The following is a 15,899-nucleotide window of genomic DNA, read 5'->3' as shown; positions in this document are numbered from 1 at the left end:
TTCAACTGAGCAAGAGTATAGGGATAATGATTTAGAATTCTTAGTAGTGGTATGGTGTTTCGAATATTTTAAATATTATTTGTTCGATAAATCATTTTTTGCCATCACCGATCATAAAGCATTATTATCCAACATGAAGGAACATAGATCAAACAAATCCTATAATAGTTAACTTACACGTTGGGTAGATCATTTATTAACCTTTGATTTTAACATTGAACATATAGGGGGCACTAAAATCGGACTGGTAGATTAGATTTCTGGCCAACCAAATCAAAAAGCAAAAGTTACAAACAAATATGATTAGAAATTCTCGGTTGCAACAATTAACCGAATTTGTGACGCGATTGCATCAACTTATATAAGTTCCGCGCCCACAAACTGTCAATCACAGCACAATAACGCGGTAAATAATACACCTTCCACACGTTTCTCAAATACTCAGCAGATAAACCATTCTCAATTGATTTCTGCCTTAAATCGCCTGACTAATCAATTGCTTCTTTCTAATCCTACAAACGCAGCACCTTTCCAAGTCGAAAATCATCAAAACATGAGTGCCTCAAACAATTCTCCTAAAACTCCCTCTCCATCAACCGGACGTGTGACATTCCAATGGACACCCAATTCTGCAGTGAATTCCATCAGATCATCAAATGAAGGGCCAACGGCACCCAATCTAGAGCTCTCCAAGGAAGAGGGGTTCGAGGAAAACTTGACACAACTCTTTACAAAGGTTTACCTAGCAGTGTTGACCAGTTAGGACACCGTACTGAAAGGGGTATGCGATTGTATATTGCAAAATGACGAGCAGCGATGTAAGGACTTCAAACCTTACCTGCATTTGTACTGGCGTGGTGGTCATCTCAGATCCAGATGTGTCTGTATGTGTGTGTGGATGAAAGGGTTGCAATACCCAATTCGATTCTGGGGGCAGTTTTGGGGCCTCTTCATTTAACACGTCCCTGGAGCTGGAGGATGACGACCCGTGGCTAGTACGCTTTCTGGCCGTACATGCATTGCGAAATCTTGAAGAAGGCGGCAAAGTGTAAACCATGTACGGAAATTGGTAAGAACCTTAAACCAATAGTTCCAGCGTCCAAGTGGAAGCCTCCCTCAAACTGAAGTTGGCCAGAAAGGTCACTAAGCGTTCCAAGAAAGACCACAGAGGACTGTGGGATACTCTGGCATCAGGGAGTACCTTTATTCGTACATCTCCTACAAGTACAGTAATTCAGGCACCCGTAGTCCAGGAAATGAGAGTACGGAATAAACACATAGAAAATTTTGGCACAAAAACAGAGCGAAACAGAGACCTTTAGCAATTTGCTCAAAAACTTCCTCTGCCATATGACAAAGCAACGCAAGATAAAATAGTCTTTCTTTCGAAAGAGTTAAAAAAAGTTTCGTGTGGATTTGAAAACAAGACATATTCCGGCAGATAACACCTCCGGAGTTTCGATTACGAATAGCAAGATTTCAAAAGCGATGAACACTCGAAAGCCCAACAAACCACAACCGTTGAAAACACAAGGTCGCAAAAGTTTTCCAAACACTTCTGCTTCCTCCTCCGTCTCAACGCCCTCAACCTCAACAGGAAAGAGAAAATGACGCGCTCCCGATTATTTTTTTGGGTAGATCATTTATTAACCTTTGATTTTTTTGGGTAGATCAGTTCCTTCTTCAATATTTTTTTTCATAATAACCAGCAAATATTTTTAATTACATTATGTGTATAACTCCAAATTGATAGCAACTATCGCTATCAAATTTTGTTGAAGCCAAAGATATATTTATATATATAAACATATATATATATATATATATATATATATATATATATATATATATTATATATATATATATATATATATATATAAATATATATGTGTGTGTGTGTCTGTGTGTGTGAGAGAGAGTGTATTTGGTAGATTTCAAGATATGTACTAAATTTATGACCTTCATGTACTTAACACGTTCATCTGTTGACTTACAACTATTCACCTATGTAAATTTTGCCTCCGACTAAAAAGTCGTTCATTCATAATTGTTCACGCAACCCACTTTTGTAGTTTCACTCTTTCATATTCTTCTCTTGAATTCAGTTGCTTATCCTAAACTCCTGCTTTGGATTAAAACAGTGTGTTAGTGGAACAGAGTCAACTTTCCTTAACTAGAAAATAGTGAGTTGGAATCGTAACACAAATTCCTAGAATCTTTCATAGCTGTAAAGTCAAGCTGAGCATTGGAGAGTGGATTCGTGCCTCGAATCCAGTGTTTTTTTTAACTTCGACTAGCAATCACCCTTCAGTTGCATATCTCACGACTTGAGATATCACACAGTCTTTCAAAAGTTCAGAAAATGTGCATTATTTTAGATTTAAGCGTTGCTGTAACTGACCACTGGCAATGATTTACACTTTCCTAACAAACTGTCAAATTTTAGAATTTATTGTAGTACATTATAAGGATATCAATTATTGGGGACTGCTCTGAACAATTTTCAGTTTTTTGTGCATCTAATCCGGACTGATGACCGCAATCCTTCTTTGGTCGAGAAGTGTATTTTTGAGTATCTTGAAATGCGAGAATTACTATACAACTTTTTCAATTTTTCAATTTTACATAATTGGTGTACCGCTGCACCCAAAGTTATTATCTAGGCTTCCGTATATTTTTGTTTCCAAGATTTACAAATTACGCGCAAATTTTCTTTGGAAAAATTCAAAATAGAATTGCTATACATAGGATTCAAAAAAGTAGCTAAAATAATCAGATGCCTTCATTAAAAAAATAATGGAATAATTTGAAGGGCAGGGGCAATAATCGCCAGTTTTGACGGTTTTCTTCCAGAATAGTGCAATCACCCTCTAGTTTTTCTGACGAACAATGTATTTGAAGATATTGCTTTAAAAAATATTTCAGTCCCTCGATAGTTGGCTTTCGATTTTTGTTTAAAAAGAGCACGGAAAGTAAGCGAGTTTTGGGGTACTTTAGGGGAATTATTATGCTTCATGCTGGTTACCCTATAACTTGATGGCTAAATTTTCATTTCCTAGCTTCGAAAAAGTGATACAGCACTGAATTTGTGTTACGCAAAAAAAATCATGCCACTTTTTTTTCCATTATGTTTGACAACAAAGTGCTTGAAAAACCGCGCTTGGAATAAGAAATGGAAATGATTTGTTTTGTGGGGCGAATTTAAACAATAGCTCCACAGTTACGATAGTTTTCAGAATGTGAGCATTTTTGAAAGTACCAAAAATTTTCGGGCAGATAATGCCCAGGAAGCATATCTTAAACTAATGGTCTGAGTTCTCATTTTTGCGACAATGAAGCAAATGTTTTGCGTGCTTTGTTTTTCGAATGCTTTTTTGAGTAATTTCTCCTGTCAAACTTCTTGCGTTATCCCAACAAACTCCTTTTTTGAAGAAAATAATATTAGAAATTTTGTCAAAATATATAACTTCGGATAGAGATAACTGAATTGTGTTGAAAAATATTGCGTGGTCAATTTTTTAACTCTAAAGGGGATACCAAGTAAGGGATTGTTGTTGAAACAACATGATTTTAAAAAAATCAAAAAAAAATACGCCACAAAGCGAACATATGATCTTTCTTGCGGATTTGACCAAATCGTGAACAAACGTCACAATAGTCAGTTTTGTCAACAACTTATACCACTACTTTCCACGGCTTTTTTGAATTCAATTAGTTTACAGCTACAAATTTTGATGTTAATGATAGTGATCTATAGCATAGTCAGGAAACTAAATCTTGTCAATTGACAAATTAGGAGTACGTTCAAACCAGCGAATTAACTTTTTAATCCGCAATGTGTAGTGATGGAGAATTTTTGTCTAATAAAACATCAAACTGTCTGTTTTTGTTTTCTGCTTAATTAATTGGCACACTGTTAGCAGTTTTTGTTCAATGATAGCTCGAAAATACAAATTGTGGACAAATGTGACAGATATTTCCAAGTTTCCTCAAATTTGAACTAACTTTACCTGGCTGTCACTGTCTTCAGCGCTTGCTGAAACATGGGGAGTGATAAAACTTGAACATATAAAACAAATTTGCTTGTTTTTGCTTACATTTTACCGCGTTATGAAGATCAAACAGAGCAAAGAAATGTAACCAATTTCAGTATGGCTTTTTTATTATTATTATTATTTAATTCACTTGGTACCCGCGATGCGGGAATCCTTAGTTAATTAATTACAAAAACAGGACCAATTAACAGGATACTGATAGTATTTAAAGTTCAAAGTCTTTAATTTCAAAAGAGAGTTCAGCTGTTTCCGAAATAACACTGTTGGACATGCCCAGTCAAAAGTTGAGATGTCATTTCGCTGGTTGAGAACATTTGCATATTTCACAACTCTCAAAACAAAATACTCTTCCAATTTGACTGATTTCGTCCAATCAAAATTTGTCCTCAAAAACTGCTTTGCTGCCGAACGGTTACTGCGTGGTTCCTTGAAAACTTTCCAATAATAATCAAACATATGGGCAGTATCACAGTTATAAATTTTGTTCAGCATAAGAAGATCACTTCGAACCAAAAGAAAACTGATTGGCAACAAATTGTTGTAAATGAGCCTCTGATTGTAGTCACCATCGGTACAAAATATCTTGTTCACAGCCCACTTGTTCAAAGCCCACTTTTCATATGTTGACTTTCATTAAAAGCGATGTTATTCTGAATTTGAGAAATCTTGTCAACTTTTTGTTAATAACTTCTTCTCGACCAAATGATAATGAAGAAAAGACAAACCTTATCACTTAATTATTCCCACCCACTTTAGTGGGGGAGGAACTATATACTCAAATGGGTTTTCTTTTGATCAGACAATTTTGGCCGATCGATATAATCACAGTAGAGAGTTGTGAGTGGTATCAATAGAAAACCCGTCCAGCGTAAAATATGGAATTAAAAAGTTTTTTTTTCAATTTTCGTTTTTTTAGGGAGTTATAGAGTTTTAAAGTTTTGTGAATATTAGACGTAATTCAGCCCTTTTTATTCACATTTTCGGTATTTTTGACCAAATTTCGTCGATTATGTCTAAATACGTTAAAATTGTTAACTGTAGTGTTATTGACTTTGTGTCTAAAGATGGAGGAGGGTTGCTGAATTGTTTCGTCCGGGTTTTTAGGTTATACTTTTTGGTAAATTTTCAAAAATTCAGATTTTTAAGTCAAAAATGTGACCAAATTTGCTATTTTAGCCAACTTGATTTAAATTTGCTGGAAGTAGCCACCTTAAAACTGTGGGCATATTCCTCTAAACCACAAAAAAATGCTAGTTGTACTCCCGTTTTAACAGTCGTCTGGATTTATAACTTTGCCAGTTTTTTGCGAATTTAAACTCGATAAATATACAAAACGCGTTGTTTATCTTTGACAAACAAAAATATTTTGTTTAAAAATTGATCTTTTTGGCAACCGTTTGAACAACTGGTTTGGACTCCCAGCAATATCTGGGTTGATCTTGATCTCACCATGGATCCGTACGATAAAAGATTTTTTAATTTTTAATGCGGCGCATCCCTTTTTTCAAAACATTTCGGCTATATAAACATTTTTTGTTATTTATTGCCAACAATTGCAAATCAGGGCTACATTAATGACAGATATACTAATTGAAATTACAAGAAGTGGGCCCAACAAGATTGTACTATGGTTTCAGAGTTAAGCTCATGATTTTTATGGCTCTGACCAATTGTTTTCATAAAAGTTTTATGGACTTCTTGAGTTTTGCTTTCATTTGTTATACTTTTTGTAGCTAGTGTCTTAGTCTCTCCAATAAAAGATCCAGTTAGTTTTTGAGGAGGTATAAAATGAACCTATAAATGAACCTATAAAATTATTTCAGTTGTTACCTAATGTCTGTCATAACTTTGAATATATTTGTTTAAAGGAAATTTCGGTGAAATTTTGTACCTTGCCACTATTTTATCTTATTTTTCTCAAGTTTGGGCACAATATCAGCAAAAGGAGACAAAAACCGATTTCCCGAGAGTCATAAATTAACCTCCATTTTTGTTTTATTTTCAACTAATGGTTTCTTTGTTTTGACAATACGCGTTTTCAATTTTTTTTAATTTTCAGCATAATTGCAAATTTAATGAGTTCATTTTGTTTGGTTATTGAATTGTCACGATATTGACAAGTCCAATTGCAGGAAAACATATTGTGCAAAAAGCACAGCGTTGAAAAAAGACGTATCTGAATACGTTAATTGTTTTTGTTGCATATTTTATGCTTTTGGGCTGAGACACAGTTATCTCGCAAAGTTTTGGGGATTTTTGTTTCTGCCTATGTTTTTCATTGTTTTTGTTGTTGTACGTTATATAACTGATAACAGTCTGATAACTGAGAAGCCTTAGTTGCTTCATCAGGACGTAAAAATAAAACTAGTTTAACATTTCAGTTTATAGCTGTTTGTTTTAATGACTTTCGAACTAAACTTTTTCAATTGTCTCCTTTTTGCTTTCATTTTGGTCACCATGCGACTCAATTTCCATGATTAGATGTCTCAAATACTTTTTTTTCATTCAAACATTTTTTTGGTATTGGCTATACGTTGTGACTGACTGCTTCGACCATTTTGCTTCATGAAAGTTTTCGAGATTTCTATACTGTTCAATTTCTTGTGTTTCTTTTTGTTGTTACGTTTACGTAGTCCCTTTTATAAGGAAGACCCGTTGATATTAAGACAAAAAAAATACAAATAATTTTTCAAATAGTTTTTCGGTCGATTTTTAGCTCTGTCTCTGTAAAAACATGTCACAAACTTTTTCCAGTGAGCTATATTTTAATCATTCGATCGATTTTAGCTTCAAAAATTGCTTCTCGGCTTTGTTATTACTGTTACTACGATATTTCATAAAATGTTTGAGATTTTTATATATTTGTATAATCTAAAGGGTTTTGTTTTCTTTTTAATTGGTAACAATAATTGTAGATCCCATTGGCTTGGAAACTTTGCGCAATTGAACACTGGTGATGACATTTATCACTTGCTCCCTATGGAGATATAAATGAATATTTTAGTGATTTCAGTTGATATCCAATGACATCAATGTTTGTGATATTAATTGTTTTCAAAAATAGAAACGTATTTTTGAACGTTGCACCTCTCTGCTCTTTTGTCGACCTGTTATTCAGTCACATTGAGGACTGATTGATCCCATATCTTTTCTAATGGAGTATAGCTTAAACTGTTTTGTCTAGGTTTCATCTGATGCCAGTTTGATTTTTTTATGATTTTTTTTATTATAGACATCGAGTTTTGGTCGTAAATATTGTTTGTTGATTTTTTATTGTCCTTTCTAGTAGTCCCAATATCAGCAACTTTCATCGGCCCTCTAGCGTGGCATTATTGTATTCCATTGGTTGTTCATTGAACGGTATGTTTGTTTTTTAAAGTTTTCTATCTTTTCATCATTTAGAAGCCAATTAAGCCAAGAATGTGGATGAGCGGGGTTGGAACATTATGTGCGTACGCACATTACCGAGCCTCCTTGTTGATTAAAAAATGATTTAAACCTATGTCTAACCGAAAAATTTGAACCAATTTAAGCGCACATTTCAATTCAATTTATAACTTCTCTTGAAGATTATTCTAAAGCTATGTTATTTAGTTTGTCCTTGAGTTCCTTAATATAATTTTGCCGCTTACTAAAAAATAACGGTTATAATTCAAATTTTATAACAATATTCATAATTTTAATTCTTAAGTTTAACAATGTTTTGGTTCGAACAGAGCTGACGTTGAGCTGGGCCGTAAATTGCACCATGCCAAACACAAACACATGATAGGAGGTGGAGGAGGAGGAAGAGGTGGAACGGATCCTAAATTCCACCCTTCTCACTTCAATGTTGTGGCCTTCTCCAACTCTGTCCACCCATGGAGTGACCAGGCAATTACAACACATGAATCATCAAAAAATTATTGTTCGAACAGCCCTCCAAGCGCAATTCCTAGCTTACAAATTATACGCATCTCTATCTTGTATCTTGGCGGATCCGAAGTCGATCTCCGGCGATTATCTTGAAAGATTCTTACCAAACACATCAACCCTGCAAGACACAAGATAGAAATGCGTATAATTTGTTAGATAGGAATTGCGTTTGGAGGGCTGTTTGGCAATATCTTGCTAGACTCTTGCCGATATTAGAGGGATTTTAATGTCATATAAACCTCAGCAGAAAATGACAATCTACAAATTGAATTTTGTACTTCTATATAATATTTTAAATACTATCACCACCCCCTTTTATTAGGTGAAACAAATAGCTATGACATCAGATAATGAGCATTACTTCACTTCTGCTAACAAAATATCAAATCGGGATCAGGAGGAGGCAACATAATTTTTCAAAATGGTAAAAAAAAACACTTTTTAAAATGAAGTACAAAAATTATAAAATATTCTAAAACTCAATAATAATTTGTTTCTGCGTAATAACAGCGGACCATCATTAGGATTTCAGTCTGCAGTGTATCAACTGTAGCCTGTTCTGAGCTGTCCTTTTCTATTATCGATTTTCAATTGATATTTTATCATGTTGACACTGTTGTAATTGGACTTTTTTGGTTAGTTGGTAGAATTGACCCGGGAGAGTGTGATGGTGTGTGCCCAGTGGGTAAAACAGCACTTGAAAGTGAAAAGTTCTCCATCATACATTCTACCTCCTCTACTCTACGCTCTCAACAACTCCAAAATCGACCAGGTAGCGTAGCTAGTGGAACTAATTTAAACTAATTATTTTCTTGATCAATCGCAGCTGTTGTTTCGGCCCCCGTCTTAGTGGGCATATTTTTAACACCCCCAGGCGCACGTGCCATTTTTTTACATAGTAATGTGATAAAAACACATAATCTGTAATGGGGGCGTAGAAACCCGGGGGGGGGGGGGGACAGAATAGTTCCGATTAGTCATTATCATGGTTCTAGTTTCTTCCATAGTTCATCAATTATGTTTTGATATCTCTTTCTATTGAATTATTTCCATCACTTTTGCTGTCTTTTTGTAATTTTTTCAATTTTTAAAGATATGCCCAGTGTCTGGGCGAGTTTTTGTGAATGTTCTATTTTAAACTGCCCCTATACTTAGAACTACGCATTAACCGATGGAATCATTTTAAAACATGATAAGTACAGCTACAGAGGTCCCAGGTCAAAGGGAGGTGTGGGACAGAAGGAATTGATTTGACTACGGGTGGTTCGAGTGCAGTCCAAGATCATTTTCTGAACTAAGACTCCCGCCTGGTCTTAGGTATGTCGTAAATATCTTTGATATGGGACGTTATCTTGAGTGACACAGATCTTGTTCAGGGACACATTTTTTGGAATGAATTAACTGCTTCGTGTTCCACGTTTCAAAAACTAGAATTGCGAAAAAGTGTTTAAGCAGTAATTATTCACAACAGGTGGTGTTGATCACAGACGGGTTACCCGCTGAGGGTAACATCCACCAAACAATAGCAAGGATTTCAGTAGCTGCTCGGCATAGACCAGTACACGTAGTATTAGTACACACCCCAATATCAACCCCTAACTCCACCTTCCCCTCGAATCCACCAAATCCACCAAGTGGAAACAAAATTTTGAGGAATCCAGGAGAGATCGAGAGTGAAAACTTTGGGAAGCTTCTAGTCGAAGCGTGTGGCAAAGGATCCCAACTTCGAGTTGTGAGGTGTGACGTCACAGGGCGACACTTTGATGACGTCACGCTGGTTAGACACGCAGTGAATAAAGGATGCAGCTGGTTAAACAGAGATAACGAGGAGGATAACAACCGAAGTGATTCGGTTGGACCAGCTAATGGTAGATGCAAAACTTCGCTGGATGGGACTACAGTTCTCTTAGCTCACCAGTAAGCATTTTTGATTCGAAACAGTTTTAGTAGGTCACACTTTGAAACAGAGATCTCTGATCTATACATGAATAGGAGCGGGAGTTCAAAAAACCAAAAACGGATGCATTGTTTGAAGCCTGTTCGAGTACTCCAATCAACAAAAATGAAAACAATCAACATTTTTCAGATGAAAACAATCAACATTTTTCAATATAAAAAAGTTAGGACAATGCTTAGCTGTTGGATGAATTCCAAGTTGCATTTTTCCGATCAATTCTCTGCATAAAAGTTAATTTTAACTGCGAAATTCCTAGTGCCGAATGTCGTTTTTTTTCCAAAAGTTGTCTCTTTTATGTTAGTAAAGTTTTGTAAATTGACCATTCGTTTAAAGTTTAAACCTGTCTATTTCAAAATTTTTTTTGATAGAGCAATTTTGTAAAGTAGCCATGATGAGGTGTTTTATTGCGAGTGTATGTTCATATTATAATTGAGTCGAGCATTCAAAGCTTCATCGCTTTCCGGCTGTTTTTGCAAAAAAATATATAATTTACTATTTTTTTTCACTGTCTTTCACATTATAAACTTACCAGCAATTTCACAGGACCCGACTTAAATTCGATGCATTTCACCAGTATTCACAGTTTTGAACAATAAACCCAAGACATACCCAAAGATTTTCTTTTCAGCGACTCAATTCTCCCAAAATGCTCGGATCCTCCGATTCCTACCTGGCGAACTCTTCACAACAAACAACACAAACAACCAAGTCACTCAACCCCACCCAATGTCCATTTCGTGCCTGATGTTCCATCTCCAGAAGCAGCCTCTCTTCTCATTGGTCGAGAGGTTCTGGCCAGGAGGAATTTCGATGGGAAATTTTACTTGGGTACCGTTCTTGATAGAGTAAGTTCAAGTCGAAGTACTATATGCCGAAAAGATTAATTGAAAGTCGAATGATGCGTCAACAAGGAACTAAGCAATGCAAAACCATTAGATCTCATAATTAAATCAGACATGAGCAATTCGTGGGTGATCAAATATGAAAACTGTGAACAAAAAAGTCTTCAAAATCTGATTGATGCTACGCTAATAATTTGTACGAAAATTTGAAAGCAGAAGCAATTGACAAACTTGAAACCTTAAAAAAATAAAAGAGAAAAATGCGCATTAAAGCACCTATCAAAATCAAAGCTTCAACATACCAAATAACGCCGTAAACTCTTTAGCCCAACGAAGATCTTAAAAATTCGGCAAACAATGAAATTTTTAGAACACCTGCGATGGTCATTCAAATGGCCCCTGCAAACTGAATGGTACTCAGTGGGCAGTAAAGAAACTAGCAATATAAACAAAACGCCCTGTAATACATATTTTTTTACTCACGTGTTTACGTGATGCGTTCATAAATTTTACGGTCGTTTTGTTCAGTTATTCTAGGGAGGAGCCGTAGAATCATATTCAGTTTTTTCTTACCTCTAAGCATTTTTGCTGAGGAAATGTCTATCAGATGTTGATCAAAACTTCCGCAAGACAACAAAATTTTTGTCCTTTCTCATAAACATCATTTTTACTCGTGTTTCAGTGTAATGACTTGTCAAAATTTTGCGTCAAGTTCTCCAGAGGAGAAAAGGACAACGAAGACGTGTTCTCTAGACCTCAAATTGAAGAAGTTTCTTTGAGAGATATTGTTAACTATGACGATGCAGTACGGCATCCTTTGGAACCAGGTGACAAGGTCCTCGCTGCTTCTAAGAGCGATTCGAAGAGAGAATTGGTGCCTTTTGATGTTGGAACCGCAATTGAGACCAATGGTTCTACAGGTACGAATTCTACAATTATTATCATAAAATAAAAAACGAAATGTTTCCTCACTTGAAAACAGTAATAATTGTTTCGGTCAATGGGTTTTTGTGTTTTGTGGGCTCCTAAACGAAGTGTTGAAAAACCTTTATCAGAGACATGAAAACGTTTTTTTTTGTTCATTTTTTTTCGATTGTGCTCATTTTCAATCCTTTGAGGACCAATTTTTTGTCTTCATGTCACAGAGTTGTAAAAAATATACAGCATAAAGCTCGTGAAAAAATCCATAACTTCTTTCGATATATTTGCATTGCTTCTCGATTTGATTGCAAATCGGAGTTTAGAAAATAATCCCAAAACCCAACGGCCGGGGAATCATTTTTTAATGAAAAGGGGAGTATTTCTGCTACTTTCTTTCTCTTTTAAATAGCACTTTAAAAATAGTTGTTTTGATCTTGAAATTTTGGTAGAAATCCTTTGATAATTTGTCCCCAATTCACTATTATTTTCCGGAACTTTAGATCAGTGCAGTTTTATCATGCTGTCAGATCTTGTCAAAAACAATTTAATGCTCAGAGAAAATTCGAAGTTGATCTGCCTTATTTTGTCTTCTCTTTCTTAAACAGTCAACATTTCATTTTCAGCGGAGGAATCTGCATCCGTCCGGCAGAGTTTAAAAATTCGTTGTAGGTGTTATTGTTGTAATACTCATACCTCATTACACCGCAAAGGCAGGCCTGAGTTAACTCAATGTAAATTATTTCCGTTTTGTTATTCAACTCACAGAGAAACATTATTTCGTTTTGCTATGTTAAAACACAGAACTCATATGAACTTGTAAACTTTCCAAAATTAGAAAATTTATGAATCATGGAATCGAGGCTACAAATCTCGTAGCCTGAATTCCGTTTTTGAATATAACTCAATTCCTTTCTTTAATCCAACTAAGTTTAGAGTTAAAATTTTTTCTAAAGAATCACTCGGGGTAAAGTTTTGAAATAACTAAAAACCTTAACTAAATTTTAACTCCAATTTAATAACCAGCGTTGGCGACATTTTAATTAAGTTCAATTAAGTGTATAATTAGCTACCAAATCGTGGATTTTAATTGTGGAAATTGGGTTGTACTGCAGATCAACTTGGAAAATGATTAATTTCTCCGTGAAGCTGTCTGCGTGTGGATGAGCTCTTACTTAACCATAGCTGCAGGTTGACCATAGCCTGATCAATGTTGGCTGCAATGATGGCACCACGTGAAAGTTTCAGACGCAAAAAAAGTGGTCATAGTCACCAAAAAAAGAGCAATGCTGCTCATAAAAAGATCAGTCTGAAATGTGGGGAATAATAAGAAAAAGGGCAGTTGAAAAACAGGCTACTGTAGGCCTAATGCTGTTCCGCTGCGGTTACGCAGAAACCACAATTATTATTATTATTTATAATAATGTCCGCTTGATTATTTGATAATTTTTGCGATTTCATATACACTACCCATTAAAGTGTTTTCTTGAATAACTTAATATTGAATAGTTTTTTCTTGTAATTAATTTGTAATTTTTGATTTGATTTAAGTTGGGGTATCATTCTGGGTAAGTGGCGACACAATAACCCTTGACAGATCCAAAGTAGCCAGTATTCCATACCCTCTGTTCCACAGACTGGCCATCGAGGAAAAAGCATCGCCAACTGAGAGGAGAAATCTGCAGGAATCCAGGGATGAACTGAATGATATTGATAAGAGAGGATTGTATTACAAATATGGTAACCCTGGTTAGTTAAGTTATAGCAGTACTTTTTGTTAACTGATTTGACCTTGATATTATACGATACCGCCACAAACACCGGCGATAACCCAGACATAATATTTGGAAGGTGAATTTTCTTCAGTTTTGCATGTAAAATAAAAACTATACGTTGTAAGCGACATTTTGGTTACGGAATTTTGCAGGTGGGCTGAAAACGTTTTTAACTAAGTAAAAAAATAATAAATTTCCCAAGGATGATTGAATACCAAAATGATTTTTACAGTGAAAATTACATAAAAAGAGAAAAAATATTATTTGGATTCATTTGAGGGATCAAAATAGCTCACAAATTGTCCGCGTGACCATTATCCACTAGAAAAACCAAAATAGGAATATATTCTTAGAGCCATGGTTTATTGAAGAGTCCTAAGGCATTTGATAAATTTAAACCAAGAGCGCGAGATTGGTATACTCGAGTATGATTCCCCGACCGGCTCTATTTTTCCCTCCTTCGTTTTAGCAATAGTTGACAATAGTTCTTTGGTCAATCTTCAATTTAAATCTGCCCACGGGCAAGACTAGATTATATTGGCTCACTAACTGCATTTTGCATACTTTTTTCAATAAATATTTCTCTCTCGCTAATAACATGAAGGACATCTCAATTTTGGACCAAAGTGAAGATTATTTTGTGTGGCTCCGAAAGATATCTCAATTAAACAACCGTTTTGCGAGATGAACTGCTGATTTATTCACCAACATTGACTATCAACTTAAAAAACCAAGTAAACTGCAATTTAAAATTTTGTCTTTGTAAAAATGTTTTTGTTTTTACGTATAATTTGCCAGGGGTTGAGGATTCAAAGTTCAAACGTCATTGCATTTTTACAGTTTTTACAGGCTGAGAAATACACATTCCTCACTAAGCACACCAATAAATCTTGACATTAAGAATCAGTTTTCTCTGCAATTGGCTTTTTATTTTTTCCAACAAGAAAAGCAAAAATCAATTGCTTTAATCTGTTCAATTTTGAATAACTCATCAAATAAGCACTGAATATAATAGAAATAAGCAATAGTATGAAAAAATTAAAGACAAAAAACTTGTCCATGTCTGGCATAAGATCCGATATCAAAAAGCATGCCGTATAAACACTTATTTAAAGTGGCGAGGATGTTGAAAATCCCGTACAAATAGAACCTATATTCATCGCGCTGTTGTGCAATCAAGTAAGATATGGTTTTCAAAAATATTGCAGAAATTGTTCACATTAATTTGAGAAAAACATGGAAAACCTTAAACTAATTATTGAGAGTAAGCGTTATAACATTAAGTTTCTTTTAATGTCCAGCAAGTATCGTTATAGTATTCTTTCTGGTGAATTAGCGTGTGTTATTTTATTGCGGGCTAGGCGATCAGTTCAGTTTTTTCACTTGTACTTCTAACACTTCTAAAAAATAATTTCGATTTCTTTCATTCATAACTTTCTTTCATTGTATTTTACACCATTTTCTCGTTCTCTCTCTCTCTCTCTCTCTCTCTCTCTCTCTCTCTCTTGGTTTCGATTCTTTGCTCGATTTCGTCCTCACTCTGTATATTGTTCCTCTTTCCCTCTCTTCCCCCCTCCTCCTCTTCCTCCTCCTCCTCCTCCTCCTCCTCCTCCTCCTCCTCCTCCTCCTCCTCCTCCTCCTCCTCCTCCTCCTCCTCCTCCTCCTCCTCCTCCTCCTCCTCCTCCTCCTCCTCCTCCTCCTCCTCCTCCTCCTCCTCCTCCTCCTCCTCCTCCTCCTCCTCCTCCTCCTCCTCCTCCTCCTCCTCCTCCTTCTCCTCCTCCTCCTCCTCCTCCTCCTCCTCCTCCTCTTTCTTCTCCTCCTCCTCCTCCTCCTCCTCCTCCTCCTCCTTCTCTCTCTCTCTCTCTCTCTCTCTCTCTCTCTCTCTCTCTTTCGCTCCTCATCACTCTCTCTTTCTTTTTTTCTTTTTCTCTCTTCTCGGTTCTTTTCTATTACGTTACCCCTCTTATGTAGACAGTCTATTTGCGCCCCCCTAACATGTACTTTTTGGTCCTCAGAGATCTCTTATTATAGTCAGAATAAATTATAGATACTGGTAGACGAATGGATGAATTTTTCTTTCCCACCGCCAAAAAAGTTAGTGCCTTAAAGCTATTCCTGTGAAAGCAAAGCGAAAAATAATAAAAACAAGCGTTATCTTTATCTGCTTACATTATAAGCAAAATTCAATTACAGTATACGTCTTAATCTCAAAACTTCGCTGCATAATTAAATTGTTAATGCCGTTTGTATATAATTGTATATATAAGCGTATGAAATGCAACCAATATGCTATAATATGTATAAGTGGGGGTGCAAATGGACGTAGGGGCAAGAACAGAAAAGAGCCCTCTTCTCGTGTAACACACACTCTCTCTCTCTCTCTCTCTCTCTCTCTCTCTTTCTATTTTCTTTTTTTTTCTTTCTCTCATTATCTATT

At 35.7% G+C, this 15,899-nt stretch overlaps 1 protein-coding gene across 1 annotated transcript in view; it reads left to right on the top strand.

Moving 5' to 3' along the window:
* Nucleotides 1-15,899, top strand: part of LOC142342620 (uncharacterized) — a 33,051-nt gene that overhangs the window by 6,973 nt on the left and 10,179 nt on the right. The window contains exons 2-7 of the mRNA XM_075394038.1: nt 7,772-7,928; nt 8,611-8,742; nt 9,442-9,887; nt 10,556-10,772; nt 11,452-11,689; nt 13,239-13,436. Coding sequence (XP_075250153.1) covers nt 7,772-7,928; nt 8,611-8,742; nt 9,442-9,887; nt 10,556-10,772; nt 11,452-11,689; nt 13,239-13,436 — 1,388 coding nt within the window. The remainder of the gene's footprint in view (nt 1-7,771; nt 7,929-8,610; nt 8,743-9,441; nt 9,888-10,555; nt 10,773-11,451; nt 11,690-13,238; nt 13,437-15,899) is intronic.

This window comes from Convolutriloba macropyga, chromosome 7, assembly GCF_964194025.1.
Source record: "Convolutriloba macropyga chromosome 7, txConMacr16.3, whole genome shotgun sequence".
Taxonomy (NCBI): Eukaryota; Metazoa; Xenacoelomorpha; order Acoela; family Convolutidae; genus Convolutriloba; species Convolutriloba macropyga.
Note: the sequence above shows the minus strand (reverse complement) of the source record. Positions and strands in the feature narration are given on the sequence as shown.